The sequence below is a fragment of the Rattus norvegicus genome, chromosome 13 (genome assembly GCF_036323735.1).
Source record: "Rattus norvegicus strain BN/NHsdMcwi chromosome 13, GRCr8, whole genome shotgun sequence".
NCBI lineage: Eukaryota > Metazoa > Chordata > Mammalia > Rodentia > Muridae > Rattus > Rattus norvegicus.
In genome coordinates, this window is record NC_086031.1 from 93,012,427 (window position 1) to 93,035,415 (window position 22,989).

General features: G+C 45.1%; 1 protein-coding gene and 1 long non-coding RNA gene across 4 annotated transcripts in view; one reads left to right on the forward strand and one right to left on the reverse strand.

The window, feature by feature from the left end:
- Kif26b (kinesin family member 26B) overlaps positions 1 to 22,989 on the forward strand; it is a 405,645-nt gene that overhangs the window by 197,000 nt on the left and 185,656 nt on the right. Inside the window, exon 1 of one of the 2 annotated variants that reach the window (XM_063272386.1) lies at positions 9,110 to 9,230. The exons of the other annotated variant lie outside the window; for it this stretch is intronic. Coding sequence (XP_063128456.1) covers positions 9,190 to 9,230 — 41 coding nt within the window. The 5' untranslated portion in view covers positions 9,110 to 9,189. Of the gene's footprint in view, positions 1 to 9,109; positions 9,231 to 22,989 lie in introns of those variants that run through there. 2 annotated transcript variants of the gene reach the window in all.
- On the reverse strand, positions 1,294 to 8,214 carry LOC134481603 (uncharacterized). Of its 2 annotated transcripts, none has more exons than XR_010057303.1 (2): positions 8,081 to 8,214; positions 1,294 to 1,544 (listed from the first exon to the last, which is right to left on the reverse strand). It is a non-coding gene; the product is annotated as an uncharacterized LOC134481603 (long non-coding RNA). The 2 variants fall into 2 exon arrangements; XR_010057302.1 differs by lacking the exon at positions 8,081 to 8,214 and adding an exon at positions 7,727 to 7,863.

The following is a 22,989-nucleotide window of genomic DNA, read 5'->3' on the forward strand; positions in this document are numbered from 1 at the left end:
GCAAAAGCTAGAGATTTTTAGGGGCCTCACAAGTCTCTCTGTATTCCCTGTCCCCACTGCTCCTGCCCAGCTCCCTCTTGCTTGTGCTTGCTTGGGCACCAACATGGCTCCCTTTGGGCAGTACCCACAGGCCTCCTCCTAACCTTTTTCTGTCACTTCCTGCTGTGCCTTCCTTTGTGTGTGGGGGTGCAGCTTCCCCAGCCTAAGGTCTCTATACAAATGCTTCTTCTCTGTGAAGGTGATGAAGGTGCAGCCTTACTGACCTTCCAGTTTAATATGACTGGTGTTTCCCCCGCACCACTACTCCCACACAAGGCCTATAAAGGGATTTGCTTATTAAAAACATTTGAATCTTGAGAGTCTCCAGGTTGCCCTCTGCTGAGGTGCTTAGGCATTCGCCACATAGGTCAAGCTGTGTGTAAGAGGTGAATGGTTCCTTTCACTGTAGGGCACTTTGAGGGAATTCGCATCTTCTCCTGATATGTAAGAGGCGTTTCAGGAACCTGAATGTCTTATAAAGCGCAGTTCCTAACTCTCCCCACAAGGGGGCGTTGTAAAGGACCAGAGAGGCATGCGTCCTGGGCCAATAAGCCCATGGAAGAGTTACCATGGCGGAGGTCTTCTGAGTCACCTGAGTCATGCAGCTGATCGGGGCTCTCCGTCTTCCTCCTTCAATGAGCTTCCTTGCTTTCGGTTCCCCGCTCTGATTGATTATTTTAATTCTAAAGCTGTCTTAGTGAGGTATGTAAAGCATTTGGGGATAGAATCATGAGGAAGGCATTAGAGAAACTAAAGATGTATTATTCTGCGTGGTGTTGGGTAGAGGCTGAGTGCGCTGATGAATGGCATCATGGAGGAAAACAGATCCATCCAGGACAAAGTGTACTTGGGTCTCACTAAGGATGCCGGGAAACACAAATGACGGGGCATCAGGGATGATGCTTTGCTTTGGAACAAATCACATGGAGTCTCAAAGAGACCTGCTTTCTCTTCTGCGATGGCGTTTGCATTTTCTTGCTTCTCCTTCTTCCAGCTCATGACTCGGGAAAACACTCCTACAACTTCTATCTGAGATCATGAGAGCAGGAGAAGGGAGGGCAGCCTCACTTCCACCCCTCAGAATTATGCTCTGTGATAGCCAGAGGATCGACATGAAGAGAATGAATCATGAGTGCTGGAAAACATAGGTCTGTCTTGCTTCTCAGAAGACTAGAATATGTAAAAAACAAACACCCACCCCCAACAAAACCAAAAAGAAACAAAAAGAACAACAAAAACCCCAAACCTGTGAGGTTGTGTTTATAAGATAATTTATTGTGTGCCCAAGCCCTTGATTGTGGGAAAGATTAGCAATATTGATAGAAGTAATCCAGGTATAGGCAGGTGGGAATCTTTCCATTGTAGGTTTTCACATGGATCAGCCCAGCAGTGGCTACTTCTGATAAGCGCTCATCATTTCTCTGAGGCTACGGGATTGGGTGAGGTGTTCCATTGGACCTCCATTCTCTTTCCCTGGTACCTGACCCGTTTGTTCATGAAGCACACTGGAATTTGGGAAAGAGAATTTCATGAGCTTAGAAATAATGGCCCATGCCATTTTCTTGGCATGCTCCAGAACCAAAGCCTACCCAGCTATGGTCTATCCGTGTAAAGCCAGAAAAGGAAAGAAAGGGCCTTGGCAGGGACAATGAAAGGGCTTGTCCCCAGGCCTGTGTTGAAAAGGGAGATAGTCAACACAAGGCAAGACCCCCACCAATAAAAGAAAATGGTGAACTATAAGCCGTCACTCAGAATCCATTTCTGGTCTTTTAGATACTTCAGAGAAATAAATGTGGTTCATTTTTTCTCAAATAAATTTTCATACATTATAGCTGTCTCTCTGGTTCTCAACCTGAAGTGGCAAGGTAGCATTTGTGGGGAAAGGCAGACTGTTTTGAAACCTGGTTATTCAGAATGTTACAGTTATTGTCTAGGATTAAAAGGAAACTTCAGCTGCCATATCTATACTGTGAATGCCTGGGTGTTTAAAGGTCTCATTTCTACCACTGAAGAGCTCCAAGAACCAGGCTGGAGGCTGGGAAAGGACAGAGACTCAAGGATTTCCTTGTGTCTGAGTCTAAGCAGGTCATGTGCAAACTGGCTCTGGGGTCCTCCTCCTCTGCTGCTGTGAGGCCCCTGCTCCAGCCTTTTCCTCAAAGGCCTTTCAGGAGCTCATGAGAAGAACCAACACACACACAGAGACAGACAGACAGACAGACACACACACTCACACACACACACAGACACACACATAACACACACATACTTTTTTCTACTCAATTCTCATATAAAACTTCATATTTCTCATGGTCTAATTAATGTCTGTGGCAATTTCTGAGAGTTCCCACTGACTACTGAGCCCTAGCGTTTGCACAATTTTAGTTTGTCAAGTCAAGGTGGGGTGGGGTCAAGGGAGTGGGTAATGACTTGGGAGTAGCTCCCAGACAAGACTGGCAGGGGTCAGTTTACATAAACCCACTCCTTTGGTCCATCTCTGGAATAGCTCTGGTGAAAGGTTTTCCCACCACTTAGGTTTTCTAAGTGGACTGACAAACAACTGATACCAGTTGTCAATCCCAGGGATGTTTCCAAGAGAACCCTGTATAAAATCCTGGGAGTATATATCATCTATCCACCCATTCGTCTGTCCATCTATCCATCTATTCATCATCCATCCATCTACCCATCTGTCCATCCATCTATCAATCCATTCATCCATCCACCCACCCATCCGTCCGTCCTCCATCTGTCCGTCCATCCATCTGTCCACCCATCTGTCTGTCCATCCATCTGTCCATCTGTCTGTCCGTCCGTCCGTCTAGCCAGCCATCCAGTTATCCTTTACCCATCTATCCAGCAACTATTATTGGTAGCACACACGATACTATACTAGATACTTAAGACACTAAAATAGAAATAGGACTGCCAATTCCATTAAGGAGATCTCAGTCCAATGAGGACAGCTAAAAACAACATACATGTTCAGGACAGCGTTCACAAAAACATCTGCTATTACCTTACCCAAGCCTTCGGAGTGCTTAGAAGTTAAAGGTGTTTATCTGAAACTCACTATTGTCAAAAAGTATCTTCTTCCTTTATTTGCTTTCTAGCATGACACCCAGACCCCCTTCCTGAATGTACTCTCCATAGAGGCAGGTGAATGTCTAGCTCACTCCGTCTTTATGTGGTCCGTTTCCAGTGAGAAACCTGAGCTCCTAGCAGTCACAGAGCATCTGGGGAGTGCATCTCAGTATGGCTATGGTGTATGCCATGGAGGCTGCCAGCTTCCTGCCCTGTCCACTGGAGAAGTCCATCTTTCATTTCAGAAGCAGTGTCTCCTGAACATCGTGGAGCACATCTGCCTGGCCATTGTACCCCAAGGCTGCAGGCCTTTCTTCTAGACCCTGCTTCTTTAAACCTAGTTCTTTTACTAACTGTGTCCTTATGGTGGTTTCTGGTTCCTTTGTTTTCTGTGTCCACTAAAGACTAGCCTTGTGGGTTGAGGTTGTACTGCCTTCTTTTTGAGCCTGCAGGGTGACCAGGGCTGATTCCTTAAAATAGTGTCACAGTCCCCTCGATTGACAGTAGTGCCACTAAGAAGGACCATTTCACCTGGGAACAGAGACATCTGTCAGTCTCAGAGTGGCTACCCACAGCAGCCTTTCCTCTCTAGAGGCATGGCAGACTTCTGTAGTGGGTGGAACTGGCACTCTATGCCACAAGGCTGGAGATAGGTGTGGCTTAATGATAGAGGGCTTGCCTAGCTTGTGCAAAGCTCTGGGTTCCAACCCCAGCTAAGCAAAAATACTAGTGCTTGTTAGTAAAGTTGGGCCTTGCCTCTGTGCTAAAGTATTGGCCTACTGTGTGCAAAGCCTTGGATGTTTAGCCTTGCAAATTATATGTTCTTGTTTATTATTTTGTGCTGTAGACATCCTAGAGTCAGTCCCAGGTTTGCAAGTTTCAGATGAAAACACACAGCCTTTGATGTGGTCCATCATTCCTCCACTGAAGCCGGAGGAATTCACTCCTGGCTTTGCTTCTTAGAGGTCACTCTGGCTGTTGAGGTGACACGTGCTGGCCCTCAGGCAGAATTTGTCTCAGACCTTCTGTGCTTAACCAGTCTTCTATATCTCATTCCTCACAGCCTTGACAGTGTTAGCCCAACCCTCAAGTCTTTTGAGTAAGTTGCACATCTCCTATTGTACACTCCTTGAGATGGTGGGTGTTGGGTTCTAGCTTTTGCAGTAAAGACAGAGAACATAAGACTAGATACCATTACTCTTTCCGCCTCTCCGTGGCATTGATTGCCAACCACAGCCCCGGATACCTGTTGTGGATTTACTACTTTGCATGTTCCCTGTTTCCGTTCAACATAGGCACGCGAGGAGGCCTGATTTATGGAGCTATGCGGTTGAGAGTGGGAGCCCGGAATCAAAGGGCTGTTCCAGCTGCAGTAAATTTAAGCATCACTGGTATTTCTTTACACATCTGGAGGGGTTCCTGAGGAGTGTATTGCTACAGGAGCTCATAAATTAGAAATAATAAGAGTATTTCCTTTACACCTGGAGCTTCAAAATTACCACCCGTTACATTCCGTGATGGTCCTTTCACAAAAGAGGCACAGGGGTGAAAGCTTAAATATGGTCTCCGGCCATAGCTCTAAATACAAATCACCATTCACTCCAGGTCTTTCCACCTCTGCTTAAAAAAAAACACTACAAGATAAGGAAAGTCATTACATGAAGCATAGACTGGGACTTTAATCTGTTTTTTTTTCTCCATCTCTCTCCCTCCTTCCTCTTTTATGATGCTTTGTCCTTCTCTATTTTTGCTTGGAAGTTTTACATAAAATTTAAATCCAGGTCTAAAAGCATCAGAAACAAAGCCCCGTGACTGTCCTTTTCATTCTTGTTCGTTATGTTATAAGCGATGATGAATTCCACCATGTTTGCAGATGATACGGCCCTGGTGAGCTGGTGGTAGCATTCTGACTGGCTCCTTGGATGCCTTAACATCTGACCTTGGAGAACTCCTGTTTTCTCCCCTTCCTAAGGGATTCTCTGTCTCCTGGGCCAACTGTGCCGTGTTCTCCCCTTGAGCTCAAAACTGAGGTGGTCTGCAGGACACAGACATGACTTCAGTTTTACTTTTTTTATCTTGTCCTCTCAGAACTGTGTTGACATTTTTGGGAAAATGCATAAAGGGGAGGCTATGCTTTGGATTTTCAACAAGCCTTTTTAGTGTGTTATAGCAGAAGCAATCAGACTAGATTTTACCACCATGCCACCAGCAGGCATTGACTGGAGGGACACAATGGTGTGCAATAAGATTTGTGCCTGGAGGTGGATGGAGAATAAGTCATAAAAGTCAAAACCTGGGAGCCTTGCAAATGTTCTCCAACAGATAAGTAAACAAGCAAAAAATGTGAGATGTTTTATACAACAGGATACCCTTCAGATACTCAGACTGTTGCTACCTGTGGTGATTTGCATGGATCTCAGAATAATTATGTGACTGAAAAAAGCCAGGCTCCCTCCTAACACCAGAAGGCTCCTTATTATGTGATTTTTATCTGTTATAGAATTGTAAACAACATAAACTAATTTAGTGACACAAAGTGCTCCCGGGTGTGGTGGCCACTTCTCTAGTCTCAGTGCTGAGGAACAGCTATAGGTGGGTCCACGCCAAAACAGTGAATGCCAAGTTCGGTGACAGATCCTGTCTCAAGAAACAAAGTGAAGAGTCAGAGAGGGAGTGATGCTGGCATCAATCTCTGGCCTTCCCATGTACCATGGGCAAATATACACATGTGTAGACATGCATACACACACACACACACACACACACACACACACACACTCTGAAAAAGTATTTAAGAAGGTAGGAAAATTGTCTTAGAGTGAATAAAAGTTTGGAACAGTCGTTTCCTTAGGAAGGAAAGTGTAAATATGAAGAATCCCAGTGAAGGCATGGAATTGACTCAATTACACTTCCCCAAGCAATTAAGAGGAAAACTTCCAAATTTGGAATCATATTCTTCCTGGAAATAAAAAAAAAACCCATCAAATTTGAATAGCCTGGGAGAAATGAGTAGAGGAAATTACATAAGAAAGGAGAAACAGCTAAGGTAAAATAAAATAAGTGTGTGTGTGTGTGTGTGTGTGTGTGTGTATCTGTGTGTCTGTATCTGTGTGTGTGTGTGTGTGTGTATGTGTGTGCCTTTGCATATGCACATGCACATGTGCACACATTTTTATCTAGACAGGGGCCATGCATGCACTTGTCAGCTAGCCCTATGTATGTGGATACATGTAGAGTCAGTGGATGACCTCAGATATTATTTCTCATGAGCCTTCTACCTTTTGTTTGAGACAAGGCTGCTCGTTGGCCTAGAACTTTGCCAAGTAGTCTAGCTAGCTGACCAGCATACTATTACAAGCACATATTGCCTTGTCTATCTTTATCACTGGGTTCTGGGGATCCTTGGGCAAGTATTTTACTGACTGAGCATCTCCCCAATCTCTAATCATTTTTTGGGGTGATTGCCCTGATCTCTCAACTGAGGAGATAAACTAAAGATGGAGTCACTAGAATTTCATTCGACCATTACGACAGGCAAGTTTTGTTGGACATTATCATGAAGAAAATTGAAAACAAAGTAAAGAAGAAAAGTATCATTTTACTTTGGGCAAAATAAGATTTTGAACCTAGAAGACGGTGGTGGCTTGAATGAGAGTGGCGCTATAGGCTCATATGTTTGAACACTTGGTTGATGGTTGATGGGAGGGATTAGGAGGTGTGGCCTTATTGGAGGAGGTGCGTCACTGTAGAGCTTGAGGTTTCAAAAGTCCACGTTATTCTCAATTAGCTCTCTCTGTATCTCGGTTGTGGATAAGATTACAGCTCTCAGCTACTGCTACTGCTCCAATGCCATGGCTGCTTGCCTGTCTGCTGCCTTGTTCCCTACCAGCATGGTTGTAGACTCACCCTCTGAAACTGTAAGCCCCAAAGAAACTCTTTTTTTTTTCGGAGCTGGGGACCGAACCCAGGGTCTTGCGCTTGCTAGGCAAGCGCTCAACACTGAGCTAAATCCCCAACCCCCCTAAAGAAACTCCTTATTCAATAAGTTGCCTTGGTCATGGAGTTTTGTCATGGCAATTGAAAAGCAACTAAGGCAAAGATCTTAAGTATTATCAAAAAGATTATCTTGAAACATAAATTATAGTGGGCTGTGTGTGGCTATGCATATGCCTGTCATGCCCAAGGCATGCCCAAGGCATTGATGTTCAATCACCAAGACTGAAAAATAGCTAAAATAACAAAGGAAGTAAAAAAAAAAACCATCAAGGAGTGTGAATTGAAAAAGTAAAATCTCATGCTGAAGATTCTACAAGAGATGTGACTGATTAGAGCTTTGTGATGGTCAAGAGTTAGGATGCTATGGATGGAGAGCCTCATTATCTTATGCTATCTTTAGCCTTCTTAATGGTCGTTTATTCTCTACGCCTGTATCTGACATCCTGTTGGAGTTAACATGCTAAAGAAGAAAAGAGGCAACAGCGATAATAAAGTCATAGAATATGTTAACCGTGTGAACCATTAGCTTCCACTCCCACCAACCCAGCATCTGAGAACAGCATCTGAGATCTATGCCAGACGCATCCCTGCTCTGCTGCTAACTGCTGACCTGAGATCCCCAACGAAGTATTTGGAAAACACCTTGATTTATGACTCATCGTTCTGTAACTTTAAGAACTTCATAAAACCATCTCCGTGTGGTTTGGGCTGTGTTCTTGGGCCATGGGTCGTTGTAAATGGTCCAGCAAGTGACTCTCCCATTCTCTTTGAGATGAGAGCTACACTAGGTACAGGAGCAGGAGAACAGGCAGTTAAACTAAGTCAGTCTGGGTGACAGGATCTAGAGGGAGCTGAGCAGCTCATTTGACAGTTGGATAGATTATTCAGTAAATCTTGGGTTTAATCTCTTAAGCCCAGAAGAAGCTTCACTGGGGAAAAACAAAAAGTAAGCAGTTTTCCACACCTTAAGATGTAGCAGCAACGGTGAATATAAATGTGTGACTCCAGTTGAATTTACAGACAGCAGGCTGATAGGCTGCTATTAGATAAAGAGGGGGCATTTGGGAGCAAGTCCCCAGTCGAGTCCATGGATGGTCACAGTAGGACGTGGTGTCTTAGGAAGAGTGATTTCCCAGCCAAGTGCACAAGGACTCCGGTCCAGTTTGCTGGCCATCCTTGTTTGGTCCTGACACCTTTTATTGCATTTAGAAAATGGCTACATTATCCCGGGCATTCTTCTCAAGCCCACAAATCCCTTGAGGTAAATGCTTGAAGCTGACCAACAGCAGATGAGGATTGAGAAACGCCTTGGACTTGTCATACTCATCCTGATTCCTCTCAGGAGGCAGGCCAGTGGGTCGGTTGGCCGAGAGTAAACTCTGACACCCCAGGATTCAGCAAGGAATGTCAGTATATGTCCGGCAGCTCCCGCAGCACCTGGATTGTTTCGTGCCCCGGAGGAGATGGGACTAGACGGTGACAGTAAAAATCAATGTGCTCATCCCCCAAAGACAGATGACAGCCCGACATTGCTTGATGGCTTCCTGTACAACCCCCAAGTGCTACTCTGGGACTGCAAACTCAAGCCATCTGCGTGGCCAGAGCCCAGAGAACGAGATAGTAACTCCCACTGCATGCCAGAGGACCAAGGGACTGAAAGACGATCCTGGCCGGTGTAAATCACCAGGAAGTAGTGCCACCTTCATGGTGGGAAGTGAAGAGACAGGAAGCCTGGAGCCCTCTCAGCACAGAAACAGGAGGTCTGTGTTGGAAAACAGTCTAGTTGAAAGAAAAAGAAAACACTCTTTTCCCAGATGTCTGTACCTCCGCCACAGCTAAATAAGCCTCTTTGTCTGCGGCTGACATCTTGTTTGATAGGATCCTGTCGTTTTCTGGTGCTCCATGACCATCGGGGCATCCTTCTCCTTTCTTGCCCGTCCCGTGTCATCTACGAGCTCCCTGGGCACAAAGGTTCCTGGGCACAAAGGTTCCTGGGCACAAAGGTTCCAGTCCACGCAGCTAACGAGTGTGTGACTCCAGAGAGGAACGGGCGTGGGACATTCCTGTGTTTTTATGTCGAGATTGATAATCAAAGCAAACCATGCCAGCAGAAGGTGAGCAGCACATTAAACAGAGAGGAAAGGATAATAAAACATCGCCCGCTGTTTAACAATCGCTGGGTGGAAACGTTCCCGGAACTGTGCAGCTGCTGCACTTGATGGCTCATAAAGCCCCAGTAACGTCCGTCAAGGGCCTTTTTTCTTGGTGAGGGACCATTTTTTTCCATGCAGTTATGATAGCATCTGGTTCCTGTCCCTAGAAGTACAGGGAATCCACAGGCTCGGGCAGTGGCTGCCACCAAGGGAAAGGGATGGACGGCATCTGGCTCCTTTGATGGGTTTGGGGGTCGCTTCTGACCGGAAGGGCATTATCATAAAAATGCAGATTTGGATTCAGTGGGAAGCCACTGTCACCTGCTGTGTGCCCGGAAGTCACTGGGTGGTTTAGCTCATGGCATCCCCTCAACTGTGAGGTTGTCATCCTCAGCACCACAGCAAAAGCTGTGCTCTGGAGAACAGTCCCAGGCTGAAGGACACTGCTCGGCCTTGCTGTTGACAAGTGGCAGGCTGAGTGCCAAGCCTGGTGGCCTTTCTTCTGTGTCATCTTGCTACGAAGATGGAGGATACATGTGATATGGCAAAAAAAAAAATTGCATTTGCTTAGCCTACCTGGGTATCCATGTGTAGATGTGCTGAAAAGAGGATATTTTTCCTGAGTTCTAGACATCACTGATGGGAGTCCTTAGCATGTGCTGGTTTTCACTGGGTTCCCCAGACAGGCATCCCAGAAGTAAGGATGCCTGTGGAGGAAGAATGTGGTCCCCAGGGAGTGAGTGAGAACATGAAGCAAAAAATGGAGGAGGAGGAGGAGGAGGAGGGGGAGGGGGAGGGGGAGGAGGAGGAGGCCAAAGACTGAGACAGTTCCAGCCAAATCTGGTAGTGGGTGGCCTCTGCTCCAGTTTGACTCTACTTGGGAAGCCTCAGGGGCATACAGAGTTGTCCTGACCTGGGGCCAGACATGGGGTACTCCCTGCCTCCTCCTGGATGTTAAGCTCTGTGACTGCTGGGCTGAAGGAAGGAAGGAGGAAGAGGAGGAGAAGAGGGAGAAGGAGGAGGAGGAGGAAGAGAGGGAGGAGGAGGAGGAGAGGGAGGGAGGGGGAGGAGGGGAGGAGGGGGAGGTCATAAATCCAGCTCTTAGGCAGAGCAGTCTCCTGCAGCCCAGGGCAGGCTTTGCAAAAGAGGTATAGGGAGCAAAAGCATGTCGGAAAGGGGAATGCAGGGTCCAGGCTGGGCAAGGGCGCCATTACCTACCTCTCTGCCTGTCCTTGGCAGGAGAGCAGGCCAGCAATACACCTGCAGTGTAGTTGAACATATCCCCTTCTAGCTTACCATGGACAAGAATCAGACTGGCTATTTTATTTGGTTTTGACAATAGCTGGGGGGTAGCCCCAATCTACTTGTCTAACTGCTGGCCCGGCTACTTCCTCCAAATACTTGCTGGTTCTCCTGCTGGTTGCTCAGGGTCCATCTCCTCTCATGGTGGCTTCCTCCTCCCTCCTTTCCTTTCTTCTCTCCTTCCTCTGTAACCCCAACCAGGTAACTCAAAACTCCCTCTAATCCCTCCGTAATTGGTTGCGCCATTTTAATTTTAACCAATGGTTTTAAATTGTGGAACAAAGTTTGCACGACAAAAGCTGGTAAAAGTGAGACTTATTCCTAGGCAACCAGATCTTCAGGTACAGAATTTCGCATTACAATACATAGCAACGGACCAACGCTCGACGCAGGTTTTCACCCAACCCGTGTCTATTCTTGGAATCCAGGAAATCAGCAGAGTTCAGGTGTCTCAGCTTCAAGCCGAGTCAATATGCAGTAGTTCATGGGGTTATTTCATGTCATAGGGTATAACAGTGTAAGGCTGACTTCTACTTCTTGAGAATCAAAGGAAATTAACTCTAGGCAAACTTCCAGGTTTTGTTACGAAGTGGAAAACCAAAAAAAGGTGAGAATGAAAGCCGAGGTCTTGTCCAGGACAGGGTCTTCCAATCCAAACTCACGCTGTGTGGTGAAGTGCTACAGATTCCCGAATTCACACACACACACACACACACACACACACACACACACACACACACACACACACGCCCCTTTCTTCAAAGCCAATAGCAGCATGCAGCAGAATTCTTCTAGAGCATGTGAATCCATAGAAACATCTTAAGGGAAAGCATCTTTCCTGTTTACAAAACACACCCCTGTGTGATTTGCAGCCGAAGATGGCCTGTCCTTGGCTTAGTACATATTGTCTATCAACATGCAGGGCCCTAGAAACCAAAGCATGTGATACGGTTTCAATGTTGTAGCTTAGCAGAGGCAAGAACATATTTGTTTTCTTGAGCTGGTGGATAGAGTGTGGGGTATCTTCCAGCATCCTCAGCATGGACAGTACAATGGAAGAAGACTTCATAACAAATTAAAAGGGTATAAAATATTAAGATGTTCTTTAATAACAACGGAATTGCATCTTCTTAAGTGTTCCGGTCCCGTAGAGTTTGGTACTGAAGTCCTGACAGATTTAAAGCTATGATAGCGGGAATTGCTCCGTAATAACAGCAATAGACGTGGGAAGAACACAGTCGCAGAGCTGTCACGGGCCTGTGACCCTGACACTGGGTCACACTTAGGCAGACTCTTCATTTTTTATTTGGGGATTTTTCCATAGCAGCAAGTAAAGTGGATCACACGCCCAGTCCGCTCTCAGAAATTCCTTCAGGAGGCCGTTGTCTTTCATGTATTCTCTGCTGCCTCTAATGTTTCTGCCATGGAGCTTGGACCCTTGTGCTGCAGACAGGAGCATGAGATACCCCTGTTCTCAGGAAACCGTGCTTAGAACAGCTAACGTACAACTCGGTCCTGCAATGACAGTGTTAGTCTATTTACTACGGCAGCGCTCGGGTGACCTGATTATCCCCTAAGAGTCCTGAGGATTCTCCAATACATTAGAGGGACTTGGGGAGCACATACGGATCCTAACAGGTGACTCCCAGCCTGAGGCCCCCACCTCTGCTGTCACTATATTACCTTCCCAGAACCCCACCCTTCCAGTCTTAAAGCTCCCCAACTTACAACCGTAGAACACTGCAGTCTCCGTAGGCTTCCTCCCTCACTTCTTGCAATATTCCTTGTGATAGAGAGACAAGCTCCTTTGAGCAGGGCAGCCCTTATTTCTACTGCTCAGACCTCATCACCCTGCCTTGCACAGACACAGCCCTTTGGGTACTCACTGGATTTGCTTGTTTCTCAGGAGTTTTATGGCGCTACTCAAGAGACGTAAACGGAAGGGAGCAGAGGGTCTTGAGAGGGATGGCTGATGGTCAAAGGACTAGAGGAGGCTTTGGGGTTTCAGTAGTGTAAATGTCATAAAAAAAATCTCACCACTCTTAGTTTGGCTTGGAATTTAATAGCTATTGTCTCGGAGTCACAACCTAAAATTAGAGTTTTATATTAAATAGAGTTATGTTGACTTTCAATACTATTCCGCTAAATAATTATTTTAATATATATTAGTGATACCAGTAGAGCCCAGATGTGTGGTTTGGCCTTTAGCTAGACTTGGAAACTTGTGATGTTTTGTTTTGGCTTTGTTTTCTTGTAGGCCAGGCTGACTATCCACAGCACAGAAAGACTATTTTAAAAAACCTCAATTCCCTACCTTTAACTTCCGGTCCTCCTGCCAACAGATCCCAAATATTGGGGTTGCGCCAACACGTTTGGCTAACCTCGTGATGCTTAAAGCCTCTAGCATCCAGTAGCCATTCCACCCTTGGAGCAGGACAGAGTAACCAGGGCATTCCTGGGGCAAAGAACATGCCAGGCCCCAAAACAAGAGTCTACTGAGCAAATCCTAACCACAGAGCTGGTTCTGCATTGCTGCATTGGGCCAAAGCAGCAGCATGTGGTTTTGAAGCAGAACAAGCCCAGCAGCAGACACTCTGCACTGCTACCAGAAAGGGGCGAGCATCTGCAGGTGCCATCAGCCATCAGGGGTGGGATGAGTTCTACATCGCTGCAGCCTGATGCCATCCGGAAGTGATTTACACAGGTTGAGGGCAGTGGAGTGGAAAAAAAAAAGAAAAACCCAGACATTTCTAAAAAAACAAGGAGAACTGTTTACAAGGCCAGAGACTAGCTGGGCACACCTCAGAAGGAAACGCATTTCCCCAATAATTTTGTTGCACGGGGTCTGTGGATGACTTCCCTTTGAACCGCTTCTGTTTACGGAGCCTCGGCAACGCCTTTCACTGCCAGGAGACCTTTCTCCCTTTAGACCTAGTTCTCATGAGTAGGTCTGGATGCTCCAAGGCCCCAGATGAATCACCTCCTCTCTGGCTGACATACATTTCCATCTTGTGCTGTCCACCAGAAGAATCACTGGGGATGGGGACATGGATGGGCTCAGTGCTGGGTAGTCCAAAGCCCTTTCCATTGGACATAGGGAGGCAGAAATTATAACTTTCCCATCTCTGGCTGGATTATCGAATTTCGTAGTGAAGATGCTGTTAAAATCTCTGGTTGATGAGATAAAATAGCCTTGATATCTATCTGCTAGAGAGAAACATACATTTCCAGTGACAATTTGCACCGAGAAAATTCACCTACTATAAGATACATCAAGAGTTCATGTGTTATCTTATGCACTTACTGTCAGCACTTGCGGCTAATGTATGGGGTTACCGTACATGGAATCCATTTTTATTCTCATACATAGAAAAGATGTCTGGCTACAGTGGTTGTGTTGTTACTGAAGAGAGAGGAAAATGTATCAGGATGGTCTAGTGGGTATGTGTTTTTCCTTGAGAGATACCAACAGTACAGTACAAAATACAACTGGCGTGTGTGTGGCTAGAGGGTGACAGACTTCTCTCTTTCTGCTGGACCATTCTCGGCCATCAGTTGCTTCCCGAAGTTGGTGTTTTGGGTGGTCATTTTCTCTCGTTTTCTTAATGGTTCCATCTATAGGTTGCTTTCCCTAGCTAGTTTTGGGGGCAGTCGCGTGGCTCCTTCCAGATCGCTGGCTTTCCAAGGCTGAGGGAGTGTGCTTGCCTCCACACTAGGTGTCTGAATTAGGGCTTCACTCTTGCTTTGAATATTCCGAAGGGCAGAATTCATTATTAAAACTGTTCCCATAAAACTTAGCACAGTGGGACCTGGGGCGCTGAGATATCCCGCTGCTGCCACTGTTTGGTTTTGGTGTCTGTGGCTGAGTTGATTTAATCTTCTCGCTGGGAAAACAAGGAGATCTGAGATCTTATCCCTGCAGCTGGGTGTGCTCTGGGCTAATACGGACATGGCTCGGAGAGACTTGGCACTACAACTCATCTTCCTGAGTGATGTGGAGAACAAGTATCATAAAATAATAAAACCCAGAGCCATGTTATCTGGGATGTTCATTTTGATTGGAACTTTAAGACAAAGCATGGACGCCTAAAACTACTTTTTTCCAGTTTTTCTCTTTACTACCTTACTGGTTTTTGCTTTTTCTCTGTTGTTCCTTTGCTATGCTTTCTTTTGGTTTAGGCTTTTCACGTCTATAACATTTAGAAGCCGAGATTGGATACAGCCTTTAAGTTGCCATAAATATTTAGGTTATGGATTTTTTTATTATTGACCATATTGATTGTAGTTTATAGATTCTGATACATGGTGTTTCATTAACATTTTCACTTAATATCAACCATATTTTAAAAATTAAAAAAAAATACATTTCTGAGGGAAGAGGGCCCCTGTCTCCTAGTGCTAGGGCCTCACTCATATAGGGCATGTTTACCTGCACTGAGTTACAGATTCAGCCAAGAAGAGCCCACACCAGTCACACGCACAATTGCACACACACAGAAATAAATACATGCATCGTGTACTCACACATAATTAGTGAATATAATGAATTGACACAATTATTATCTGATCACAATGCAATTAAACTAGAAATAATTTAAAGTAAAATAACAAAAAATGACATCCCAAGCTTGAGACAGGGCCTCTTGATGGTTCTATCTCTGGGTTTGCTAGGCTCTCTGGCTTGTGAGCTTCCAGGACTTCTTGTCTCTGCCCCCCACCTCTCCCTGGGAACACAGGGATCTCAGATACACGTCCATGCCTACCCTTTGCATGGGTTCTGAGGCAGATCAAAGCCCTCACACATATGTAGTGAGTGCTTTCACTCCTGAAACAACCTCCCTGGCCCCATGTTTATGTTTATTATTATTATTATTATTGTTGTTGTTGTTGTTGTTGTTGTTAATTCACATAAATAGCATGTAGTGTGTGACTTAATGAGTGGTAAGATAGTATGAACTTCAGTACAGAACATGCATGATGCTCTGGCATCTGGTTGCAAAGCATGATGAGGATGTAGACGTCTTTATTTTAAAAGACCATGTTCATCATGATCAGCGTCATAAAATAAACTTTATGGCACTGAGAATTTAAGTGTACAGCTCAGTGTCATTAGCTCCATTCACAGTGTAGAATAGCCGTCATGGCTATCCGCTCCCAAAACCTTCATTCCTGCGAATGAATACTTTGCAATCAACGAGCAACATGTCTTCCCTCTGCTACTGACCTCTGTGGGTTTATCTTCCGCCTCTAGGATTTGCCTATTCTGGACTTGTCATGTAAGCACAGTATTTGTCCCTTTCATGTCTGGCTTCCTTGGCTGCGCTGACACGATGTTCTTAAGGTTTGCCAATGCAGGCGTGTGCGCTAGAGTTCAATCCCTCTTCATGCCTAAAGAACGTTCCCATGTGTGCACATGCCACACCTTGCTTATCTGCTTCTGGACCTTTGGGTTAATTTCTCCTCTGGCACCATTGCTGAAGAAAGTGTGGTGGACATTAGCAGGTGAAGCCTCTCTTTGGGTCTCTGTGTCAACTTTTTATTTGCATCTGCACCTCTGGGTGGAATGGTTGAGCCCCGTGGCAGGCAACAGCACACAGCATTTTAAGGAACGGCATTGTGCGCCGCTGTTTTCCATGGCAACCACACAATTTGGCGTTTCTCCCAGCAATGCATGAGAAGTCCTGGCTGTTTGTTTTTGTTTTTCCAGCCTCACTATCTGTTTTTCTTTTAAATTACAATAATCCTAGTGGCTGTGAGATTGTATAGCATGTTTTTTTTTAATTTATATTTCCCCAATAGTTAATGATGTTGGTCAGCCCTTCATATATGTATTGAATACTAGATTATCTCCTTTGGAAAAAATGTCAGTTCCGATTCCTGCTGTGTTTTCTAAGCTGTCTTTTGCTGTTGAGTTTAGGGTCTCTGTAGAAACTCTGAACATCAAGCCTGATTTGCAGATACCTGGACTGTTGTTTAGGTTGCCTTTTATTTCTCTTCTAATAATCCTTTGGAGACACAAAAGCTTTTACTTTTGATGAAGTTCAATGATCTACTTTTAGGAAAAAGATTTATTTATTTATATATGTGAGTACACAGTCACTGTCCTCAGACACACCAGAAGAGGGCATCGGATCCCATTACAGATGGTTGTGAGCCACCATGTGGTTGCTGGGATTCGAACTCAGGACCTCTGGAAGAGCGGCCAGTGCTCCTAACCACTGAGCCATCTCTCCAACCTTGATCTACTTTTTTTAGTTGTTGCTGCTCATACCTGGATTGTCCTACCTAAGAATCCATGCCAAGCCCTACATCACAACGATTCGATCTATATTTTTTTCTGAGAGTTTTAGTTTAGTTGTTTATCCTTCTGAGTGAATTTTTTGTGCATGGCGTGAGGGATTCCGCTGCCTTCTTTTGCATATACAGAGCCAGCACACCAGAAAATCTGCCACTGATCTTGATATACTCGGGTCTCATGCAGCCATACTAGAAAATGAGATAAAAGGAAAAATCAGTAATGGCGATTATATGTTCAGATGCAATTTCATGCTAGATATCGCATGGGCTGGCGTGTTTACTGAGTTTTCTCTACCTCTTTGAGTTGCATGTGTAAGACAGACACTTGGCCCTTCCACCCTAGCCCCAGCCCTGGGGCAAAGGCTCTGGTCAGCGTTTTCTCTATTTATCTTCCCAGCTTCTACAGTTTTTCTTTTTCTTTCACTCTAACTCTTTTGAAGGAGCTACTATATATCCCATTTAAAATGTAAGTGTTACAATTTTGCAAGATCTTTTATCTTGTTTAATGTTTGGGGGCTCGATCTTACTTCGCTATGAGGATCATGGACTATAGGTTAAAAACCCAAGCTCCTGTCCACTCTCCAGTTTACATTTGATGACTATGAAGCTCTTCAACTTTGGTGACCGTCAAAAATTATTATGGTCACAAAGTTAAAAACACATTACTACACTTCTTAGTTCTGACTCAGTCACAGCCTCTGTGTCCTTCAGTGTAGGAGAGTGGTAACATTTTCAAAGTGTACGAATATCCTCAACCTGTTCAAGCAGGGATAGGCCACAGACCCAGTCAAGAGCTCACACGGTCAGGTCTGGGGAAGCTTCTGGGAGAGAGATGCTACCCGCTAGGATTTGGGGTAACCTTTGGCTGAACACATCTCATGTAGATTTGAAAGATGTAAATTGGAAGAAGTTCAGTTGGCTGAAGGAGGAGGATTCAACTTATTTCCATAACTTGAGAGGTTTCTAATAAGATTCTGGGCTCCTTTTTGCTCCCTAAGTTCTATGAGCGAAGGCGGCATTTCATTACTTTATAAAGTATAGTCTCTTTACAATTTGTTCCTGTAATTCTTGCTATAATTCCATACCCTGATCCCCTAAATCCAACATTCACTGAGGATGCTTGAAACCTCAACAGAGTACATTATTTTCTGTACACACATAATAATTTAATTTATAAGTTAAGCATGGTGAAAGCATACTAATAATTGATAATTATATACATGTATATATATAATTATTACAGTATACTATAATAAAAGTTTCATGAATGTGATCTCTTTCTCAAAGTATCTTGCTAAACAGTACTCACCCTTCTTGTGTGAAAATAACCCAATACCCATACGATGATAGAAGGAGATCAAAGCTGCAGGGAATCATATGGAAAAGGGATATGTGGGACAGACAGACCAGGGAGGATGTTGGGAAATGACATGAGACTTTATCATGCTTTTCAGAACAGGATGAAATTAAAAACTTACACATGGTGTACTTCTGGAATTTTCTGTTTCCTACTCAAGAGCTGCAGTCGGTCATGGGGTGCTGACACTGGATTAGAGGGACTACGGTGTGAACCAGGCTGTGTGCATTCAAGTGCTTGGGCAGTACCCGAGGCTACTGTCTTAGTTTTCCTCTCGCCCATTCTCGTGTCTGTTTGAGCAGTGAGGGGAGTGAAGCTGAAGAATGGTGGAAATCAAATCCGCCTGGGGTTGGCCTTAACTGCCCCTTCCTGCTTCTCACTGCGCATCGACTTCCATGAATGGAGAAGAGAAAAGCACATGTTGGCCCAGAAGGTCTCCTTCCTTTGTCTCCCTCTGAGGTGCTCAAAGGCATCAATAATAGTGTGGGAAAACCCTGGCTGAACAGAACCTCGCAGTTCCCCTTGATAACTTCCGCTGGGAGCCTTCACACAATGCGTTCGAAAGCCCTCTGTCAGCCAACTGCTGCTTCAGGGAAACATGGAGGGAACCTCTGAGGAGTCCTCAGTGGGAAAGCCCTACCCTGCCCCAGAAACTGCCCTAGTTCTCAGTCAGCAGGCTCCTCAGCCTGCAGGAGAAAGTACCCCTCAGGTTTTGATTTCCTTTTACCTCTCCCTTCTGTCCTTAGGACTGTGGAAACTCTCAGCGGGGCTTGGCTTTCTAACAAGCATCAATGCCCAGGTTATTCACCTTCCCTTGGTAAAGAGACGGTCTCTGCATTATGAGTCACTTAACTATGACTTCCGTTTGAGTTAAAGAAAGCATAGATGCTGGCTGCTGTGTGCTTGTTTCTGATGTTTTGAGCCAAGGCTGGCCTCCCACTCATGTGACCCAGGCTGGCCTTAGGTTTTTGTTTTGTTTTTTTTTTAATACTTATGCTTCCACTTCCCAAGAGCTGGCATTGCAGGTGCAGCTCTTATCAATAGCCTGCTGCCACGGAGCCCTTGGTCCCCCTTCTGCTCACCCCTAGGCTGGCTCCAGATCACAGTTACACTATTATTCTACCTCTCAATAGTGCCTGTGGGTTGAGTTAGTTGAGTAGAATTATTCCTGAGCCATGGAGATAAGAAGACCATAGGACATCAGCATTTAGGAGCAAATGCTTGAAGTGTGGTACCCAGAGGAGATTTCTCTCTGTACTGAGAGGAGCCCAGACGGGACACAGCGGGAGATGGAGAGGACCGGATATTGTTTACAAAACGGTGTGTTCTGCATATGAATTTAGTAGACCCCAAGCATGAAGCTCAGATGGAGATTGCCCAGAATACTGTGGTTAGGCAGATCTATCCCAACAGGACCACGGGGCTGCAAGCATTGGTGTATGTAGCTCACAGTGGCCCACCTGGGGTGACAGCCACCCTGTGCTGGTGTGACCTTCACTTCCCTATAAGGGACTTGAGCACCTTCAGATTAGGAGTATCCAGGGAGTTCCAGGAACCCATGGCGTGACAGTTTCTCTGCCCAAGCAGAATATTCTCCGCTAATTTTTTTCTTGAATGCTTGCCCATGTCATTTTCTGTGAACTGAGAAACAAATCCATATGAGCCTGCTGGTTATTCCATTACACGATAACATCTTATCTAATGAATACCCTGTTGTATATTTAAGTGATGTGCTATGATAAATGCTCTTTCTCTGAATATCCCTGTGCGTATGTGTTTGCTGTCTTCACCTGTAAGTGTAGCAGGAAAATCTTTGGGGTTGCTGACCTCGTTAGGCTGTTTGGTGCAGAAGGCCAGACTCTGCCCAGGTGCTGAGGACCCAATCCCCTGGATTTGTACCAAGACTGAATGTGACCTTTGCCTTTTGATAGCTTAGAATTGTGTGAAAATTTCCCCAGGATTCCTTTGGTTAGTAGTTTCTGCTAAAGTTTTTTTGTTTCTTTTCTTTCGTTCTCCCCATCTTGGAGTATCTGGGGTTTTCCTAGTTTTGAAAGAACTCCAATATTATGCTATTTTTAAAGTATAAACTGAGTTACCCAAAATATTTTAATTTTTGATGAAGACACTGGCCAGGCTCCTTTTATAATGTAACCCCATTATCATTTCCCAGCCCTGGCAGGGGGCTGTGCATACTCAAGGGACTACATAAATGCTTTTTTAAGAGAGTAATCCATTATCTAAATATGCCGTTGATGTACAGGGTTGGTTAGAAAAGTAACTCGGGAATGCTTTTCTTGACCCTTAGGAGTTATACTAAGGAAATCTTTATAATGAATTGATCTATGGAGGAAACATCTATGGAAGATAAACATCATGTCACATCTGCAGTCTTAGCCTGGCAGCTCATCTCCGAGGGCAGATGTTCTCAACCAAAGCAAAAGTACACACCGAGTGTGCTAGACACTCCCACAACCCAGGAGGCTGAGGCAGGGGGATCAGGGGTCTGAGGCTGGGGCTGCAGACTGAGACTCCACCTCAAAATAGACAGAGAAACAAACAACAACAAAACAATAATGCATCTCAGATATTTTTTTAAGTCAAGCAGTATTTTATACATACAAATTATGACTAGAAGAAGTGTCATAATGTCTTCACTGGCCATTTCATTAAGGAAATAGAACAGCAGTATGGTTGAGGCCTCTGCAGACCTTCACTCAGCTTTCTCCTCTCCTCCTCCAGAAGTGCATGGTTTAAACAGGTGGCATACATGTTTCTCTAAGCAATGTGAAACGTCCGGACACAGTTTTACAAATGTTACCATCAGTGTTTCTATTGCAACATTACTTAATCAGCATTAAGCTTCTGGGATTGAAGCATCTTAATAATGTGGGGGTCGATCTCTTCTATGGAAATAGCACAACTTATTTATCCACTCTGTTCATCACCATCCTAATAGTTTGTGTTTGCGCACACTGCTGTGAGCGCCGTCATTGCCTCCCCTGTGCGCGTGTGCACCTCCCCTTGTGCGCATGTGCACACAAAGCTTTTAAAGTAGTGATGAGATTGTTCCAACACAGGGATGCGTGCCTTCTCCTTTTCTAGAAGCTGCCAAATTGCTTTTCGTGGTTTAAGGTACTATAGAAATACTTGCACTTTCCCTGAGGAAGTTTTGAAAAAATTATGCATTATTATTTTTGAGTGCCGGAGGGCCAGAATCGCTCCAAGGGTAAACACTTGTTCCTGCTTGCATCTCTTCTGCTTTGGGAAACATGAAAACACCAAGGATCTTGCCCAGGCTTAATAGCACAGACCTAGTCACCTGTCCTCAAACCCATCTCTCAGCAGCAGTCCAAGCTCCAGGCGGTAGCAAGAGACAGGCTCTACTCTGTTTAAAATGATATGAAGACAGCAGCCAAAGACTCTGAAGTGGGGGGACGAGCCTTAGGTGGGTGCTGCTGTATGAAAGAACGAGCAGATGATGGCTGGATTTACCCAGCATTCGCTAATGAGTCTGACCAAAGTCTGTTCCAGGTTCCATAGGCTCCACGTTCAGTTCTGGCCTTTTCTAAGTGTTTTTCTGTAGAGGTCCCTTGTTCATATCTTCACAGACTTTTAAAGTTTTTTTCAGCCTAGGACAGGCGACTTGCCGCCGAATGGCCAAATAAATTTTTCAGAAGCTGTAATGGATGCAACTTGTACACGCGAATTTTAATTGCAGCACTTTAATCCCCGTTCTAAGTGCCAAACTTTCAGGATTAATTTGTTGCATGTGTTGGTAACACGGGTACTCCGTCTTTCCAGCAGATTCATTGCCCGAGGGCCCTCATTTCCTAATGAGTAATTGTTGCAATTTTCAGAGAAAACGCTACTGGTACAATCATGTTTGAGCATTCATCAAATATGACGTGAGCCCAGTTAGGAAAAATGTTAACGTCCTTAGCCCACAAATAAAAGCCAAGCATTCATCTCCAGTGTGGTAATTTCCCTAGGCTGGTCACTTTTGTAATCATTTGGAACAATGGTGAACCGTGGGTAGCCGCACAGGTTTGTAGGTGCCTTTTACCTCTGATGGTCTGTAGCCTTGTTCCTATCGTCTCTTGTCACTCAAGCCCATTTGGAAGTAGGCAGGGGTGGAAGGGGAAGCCACTTCAGCAGGAACGCGTCTCTGTGTGCACACATCACAGACGGCCCTGACGTGCTAATTACAGCTTTAGTCAGAGCATTTCCTCTTTTGTGCATTTTGTTTGCAAACACCCAATTATTTCCATCTTGTGGTCTGGAGAGAGAAAAAAAATTGTAAATCCAAGGGAGTTGCTCAGTAGTTTCTTTAAGTCCTGCCGCCTACCTGTCTCCTCTGTTGTGGTTTTTCTTTCCAGCAGGTTGGATTTTGAACTCTGCTTGCTTCCCCATTTAGCGTTCTTTTAGATTCATTTGTTATTATTTTATGTGTGTGTGGGGGGAGGGTGTGTTTTATCTGCATGCATATATGCATCCCGTGTGCATGCAGTGCCCACAGAGGCCCGCTGAGGGCACTAAATCTCCAGGAACTTGCATTACAGTTGTGACCGGCCATGTGGGTGCTGAGACCCAATCTTGGTCCCTCTGCAAGAGCGTCTAGTGCTTTGAACTGCAGAGCCATCTCTCCAGCCCCTAGTTGTCTTTTAAATCCTCCTTGTCTGTGGACCAGCGTCTGGGATTCCATAGCTATATCAAGTTCAGTCTTAATCTATTGTGGGATACAGAAATAGCACCTTGTGCCTGTCT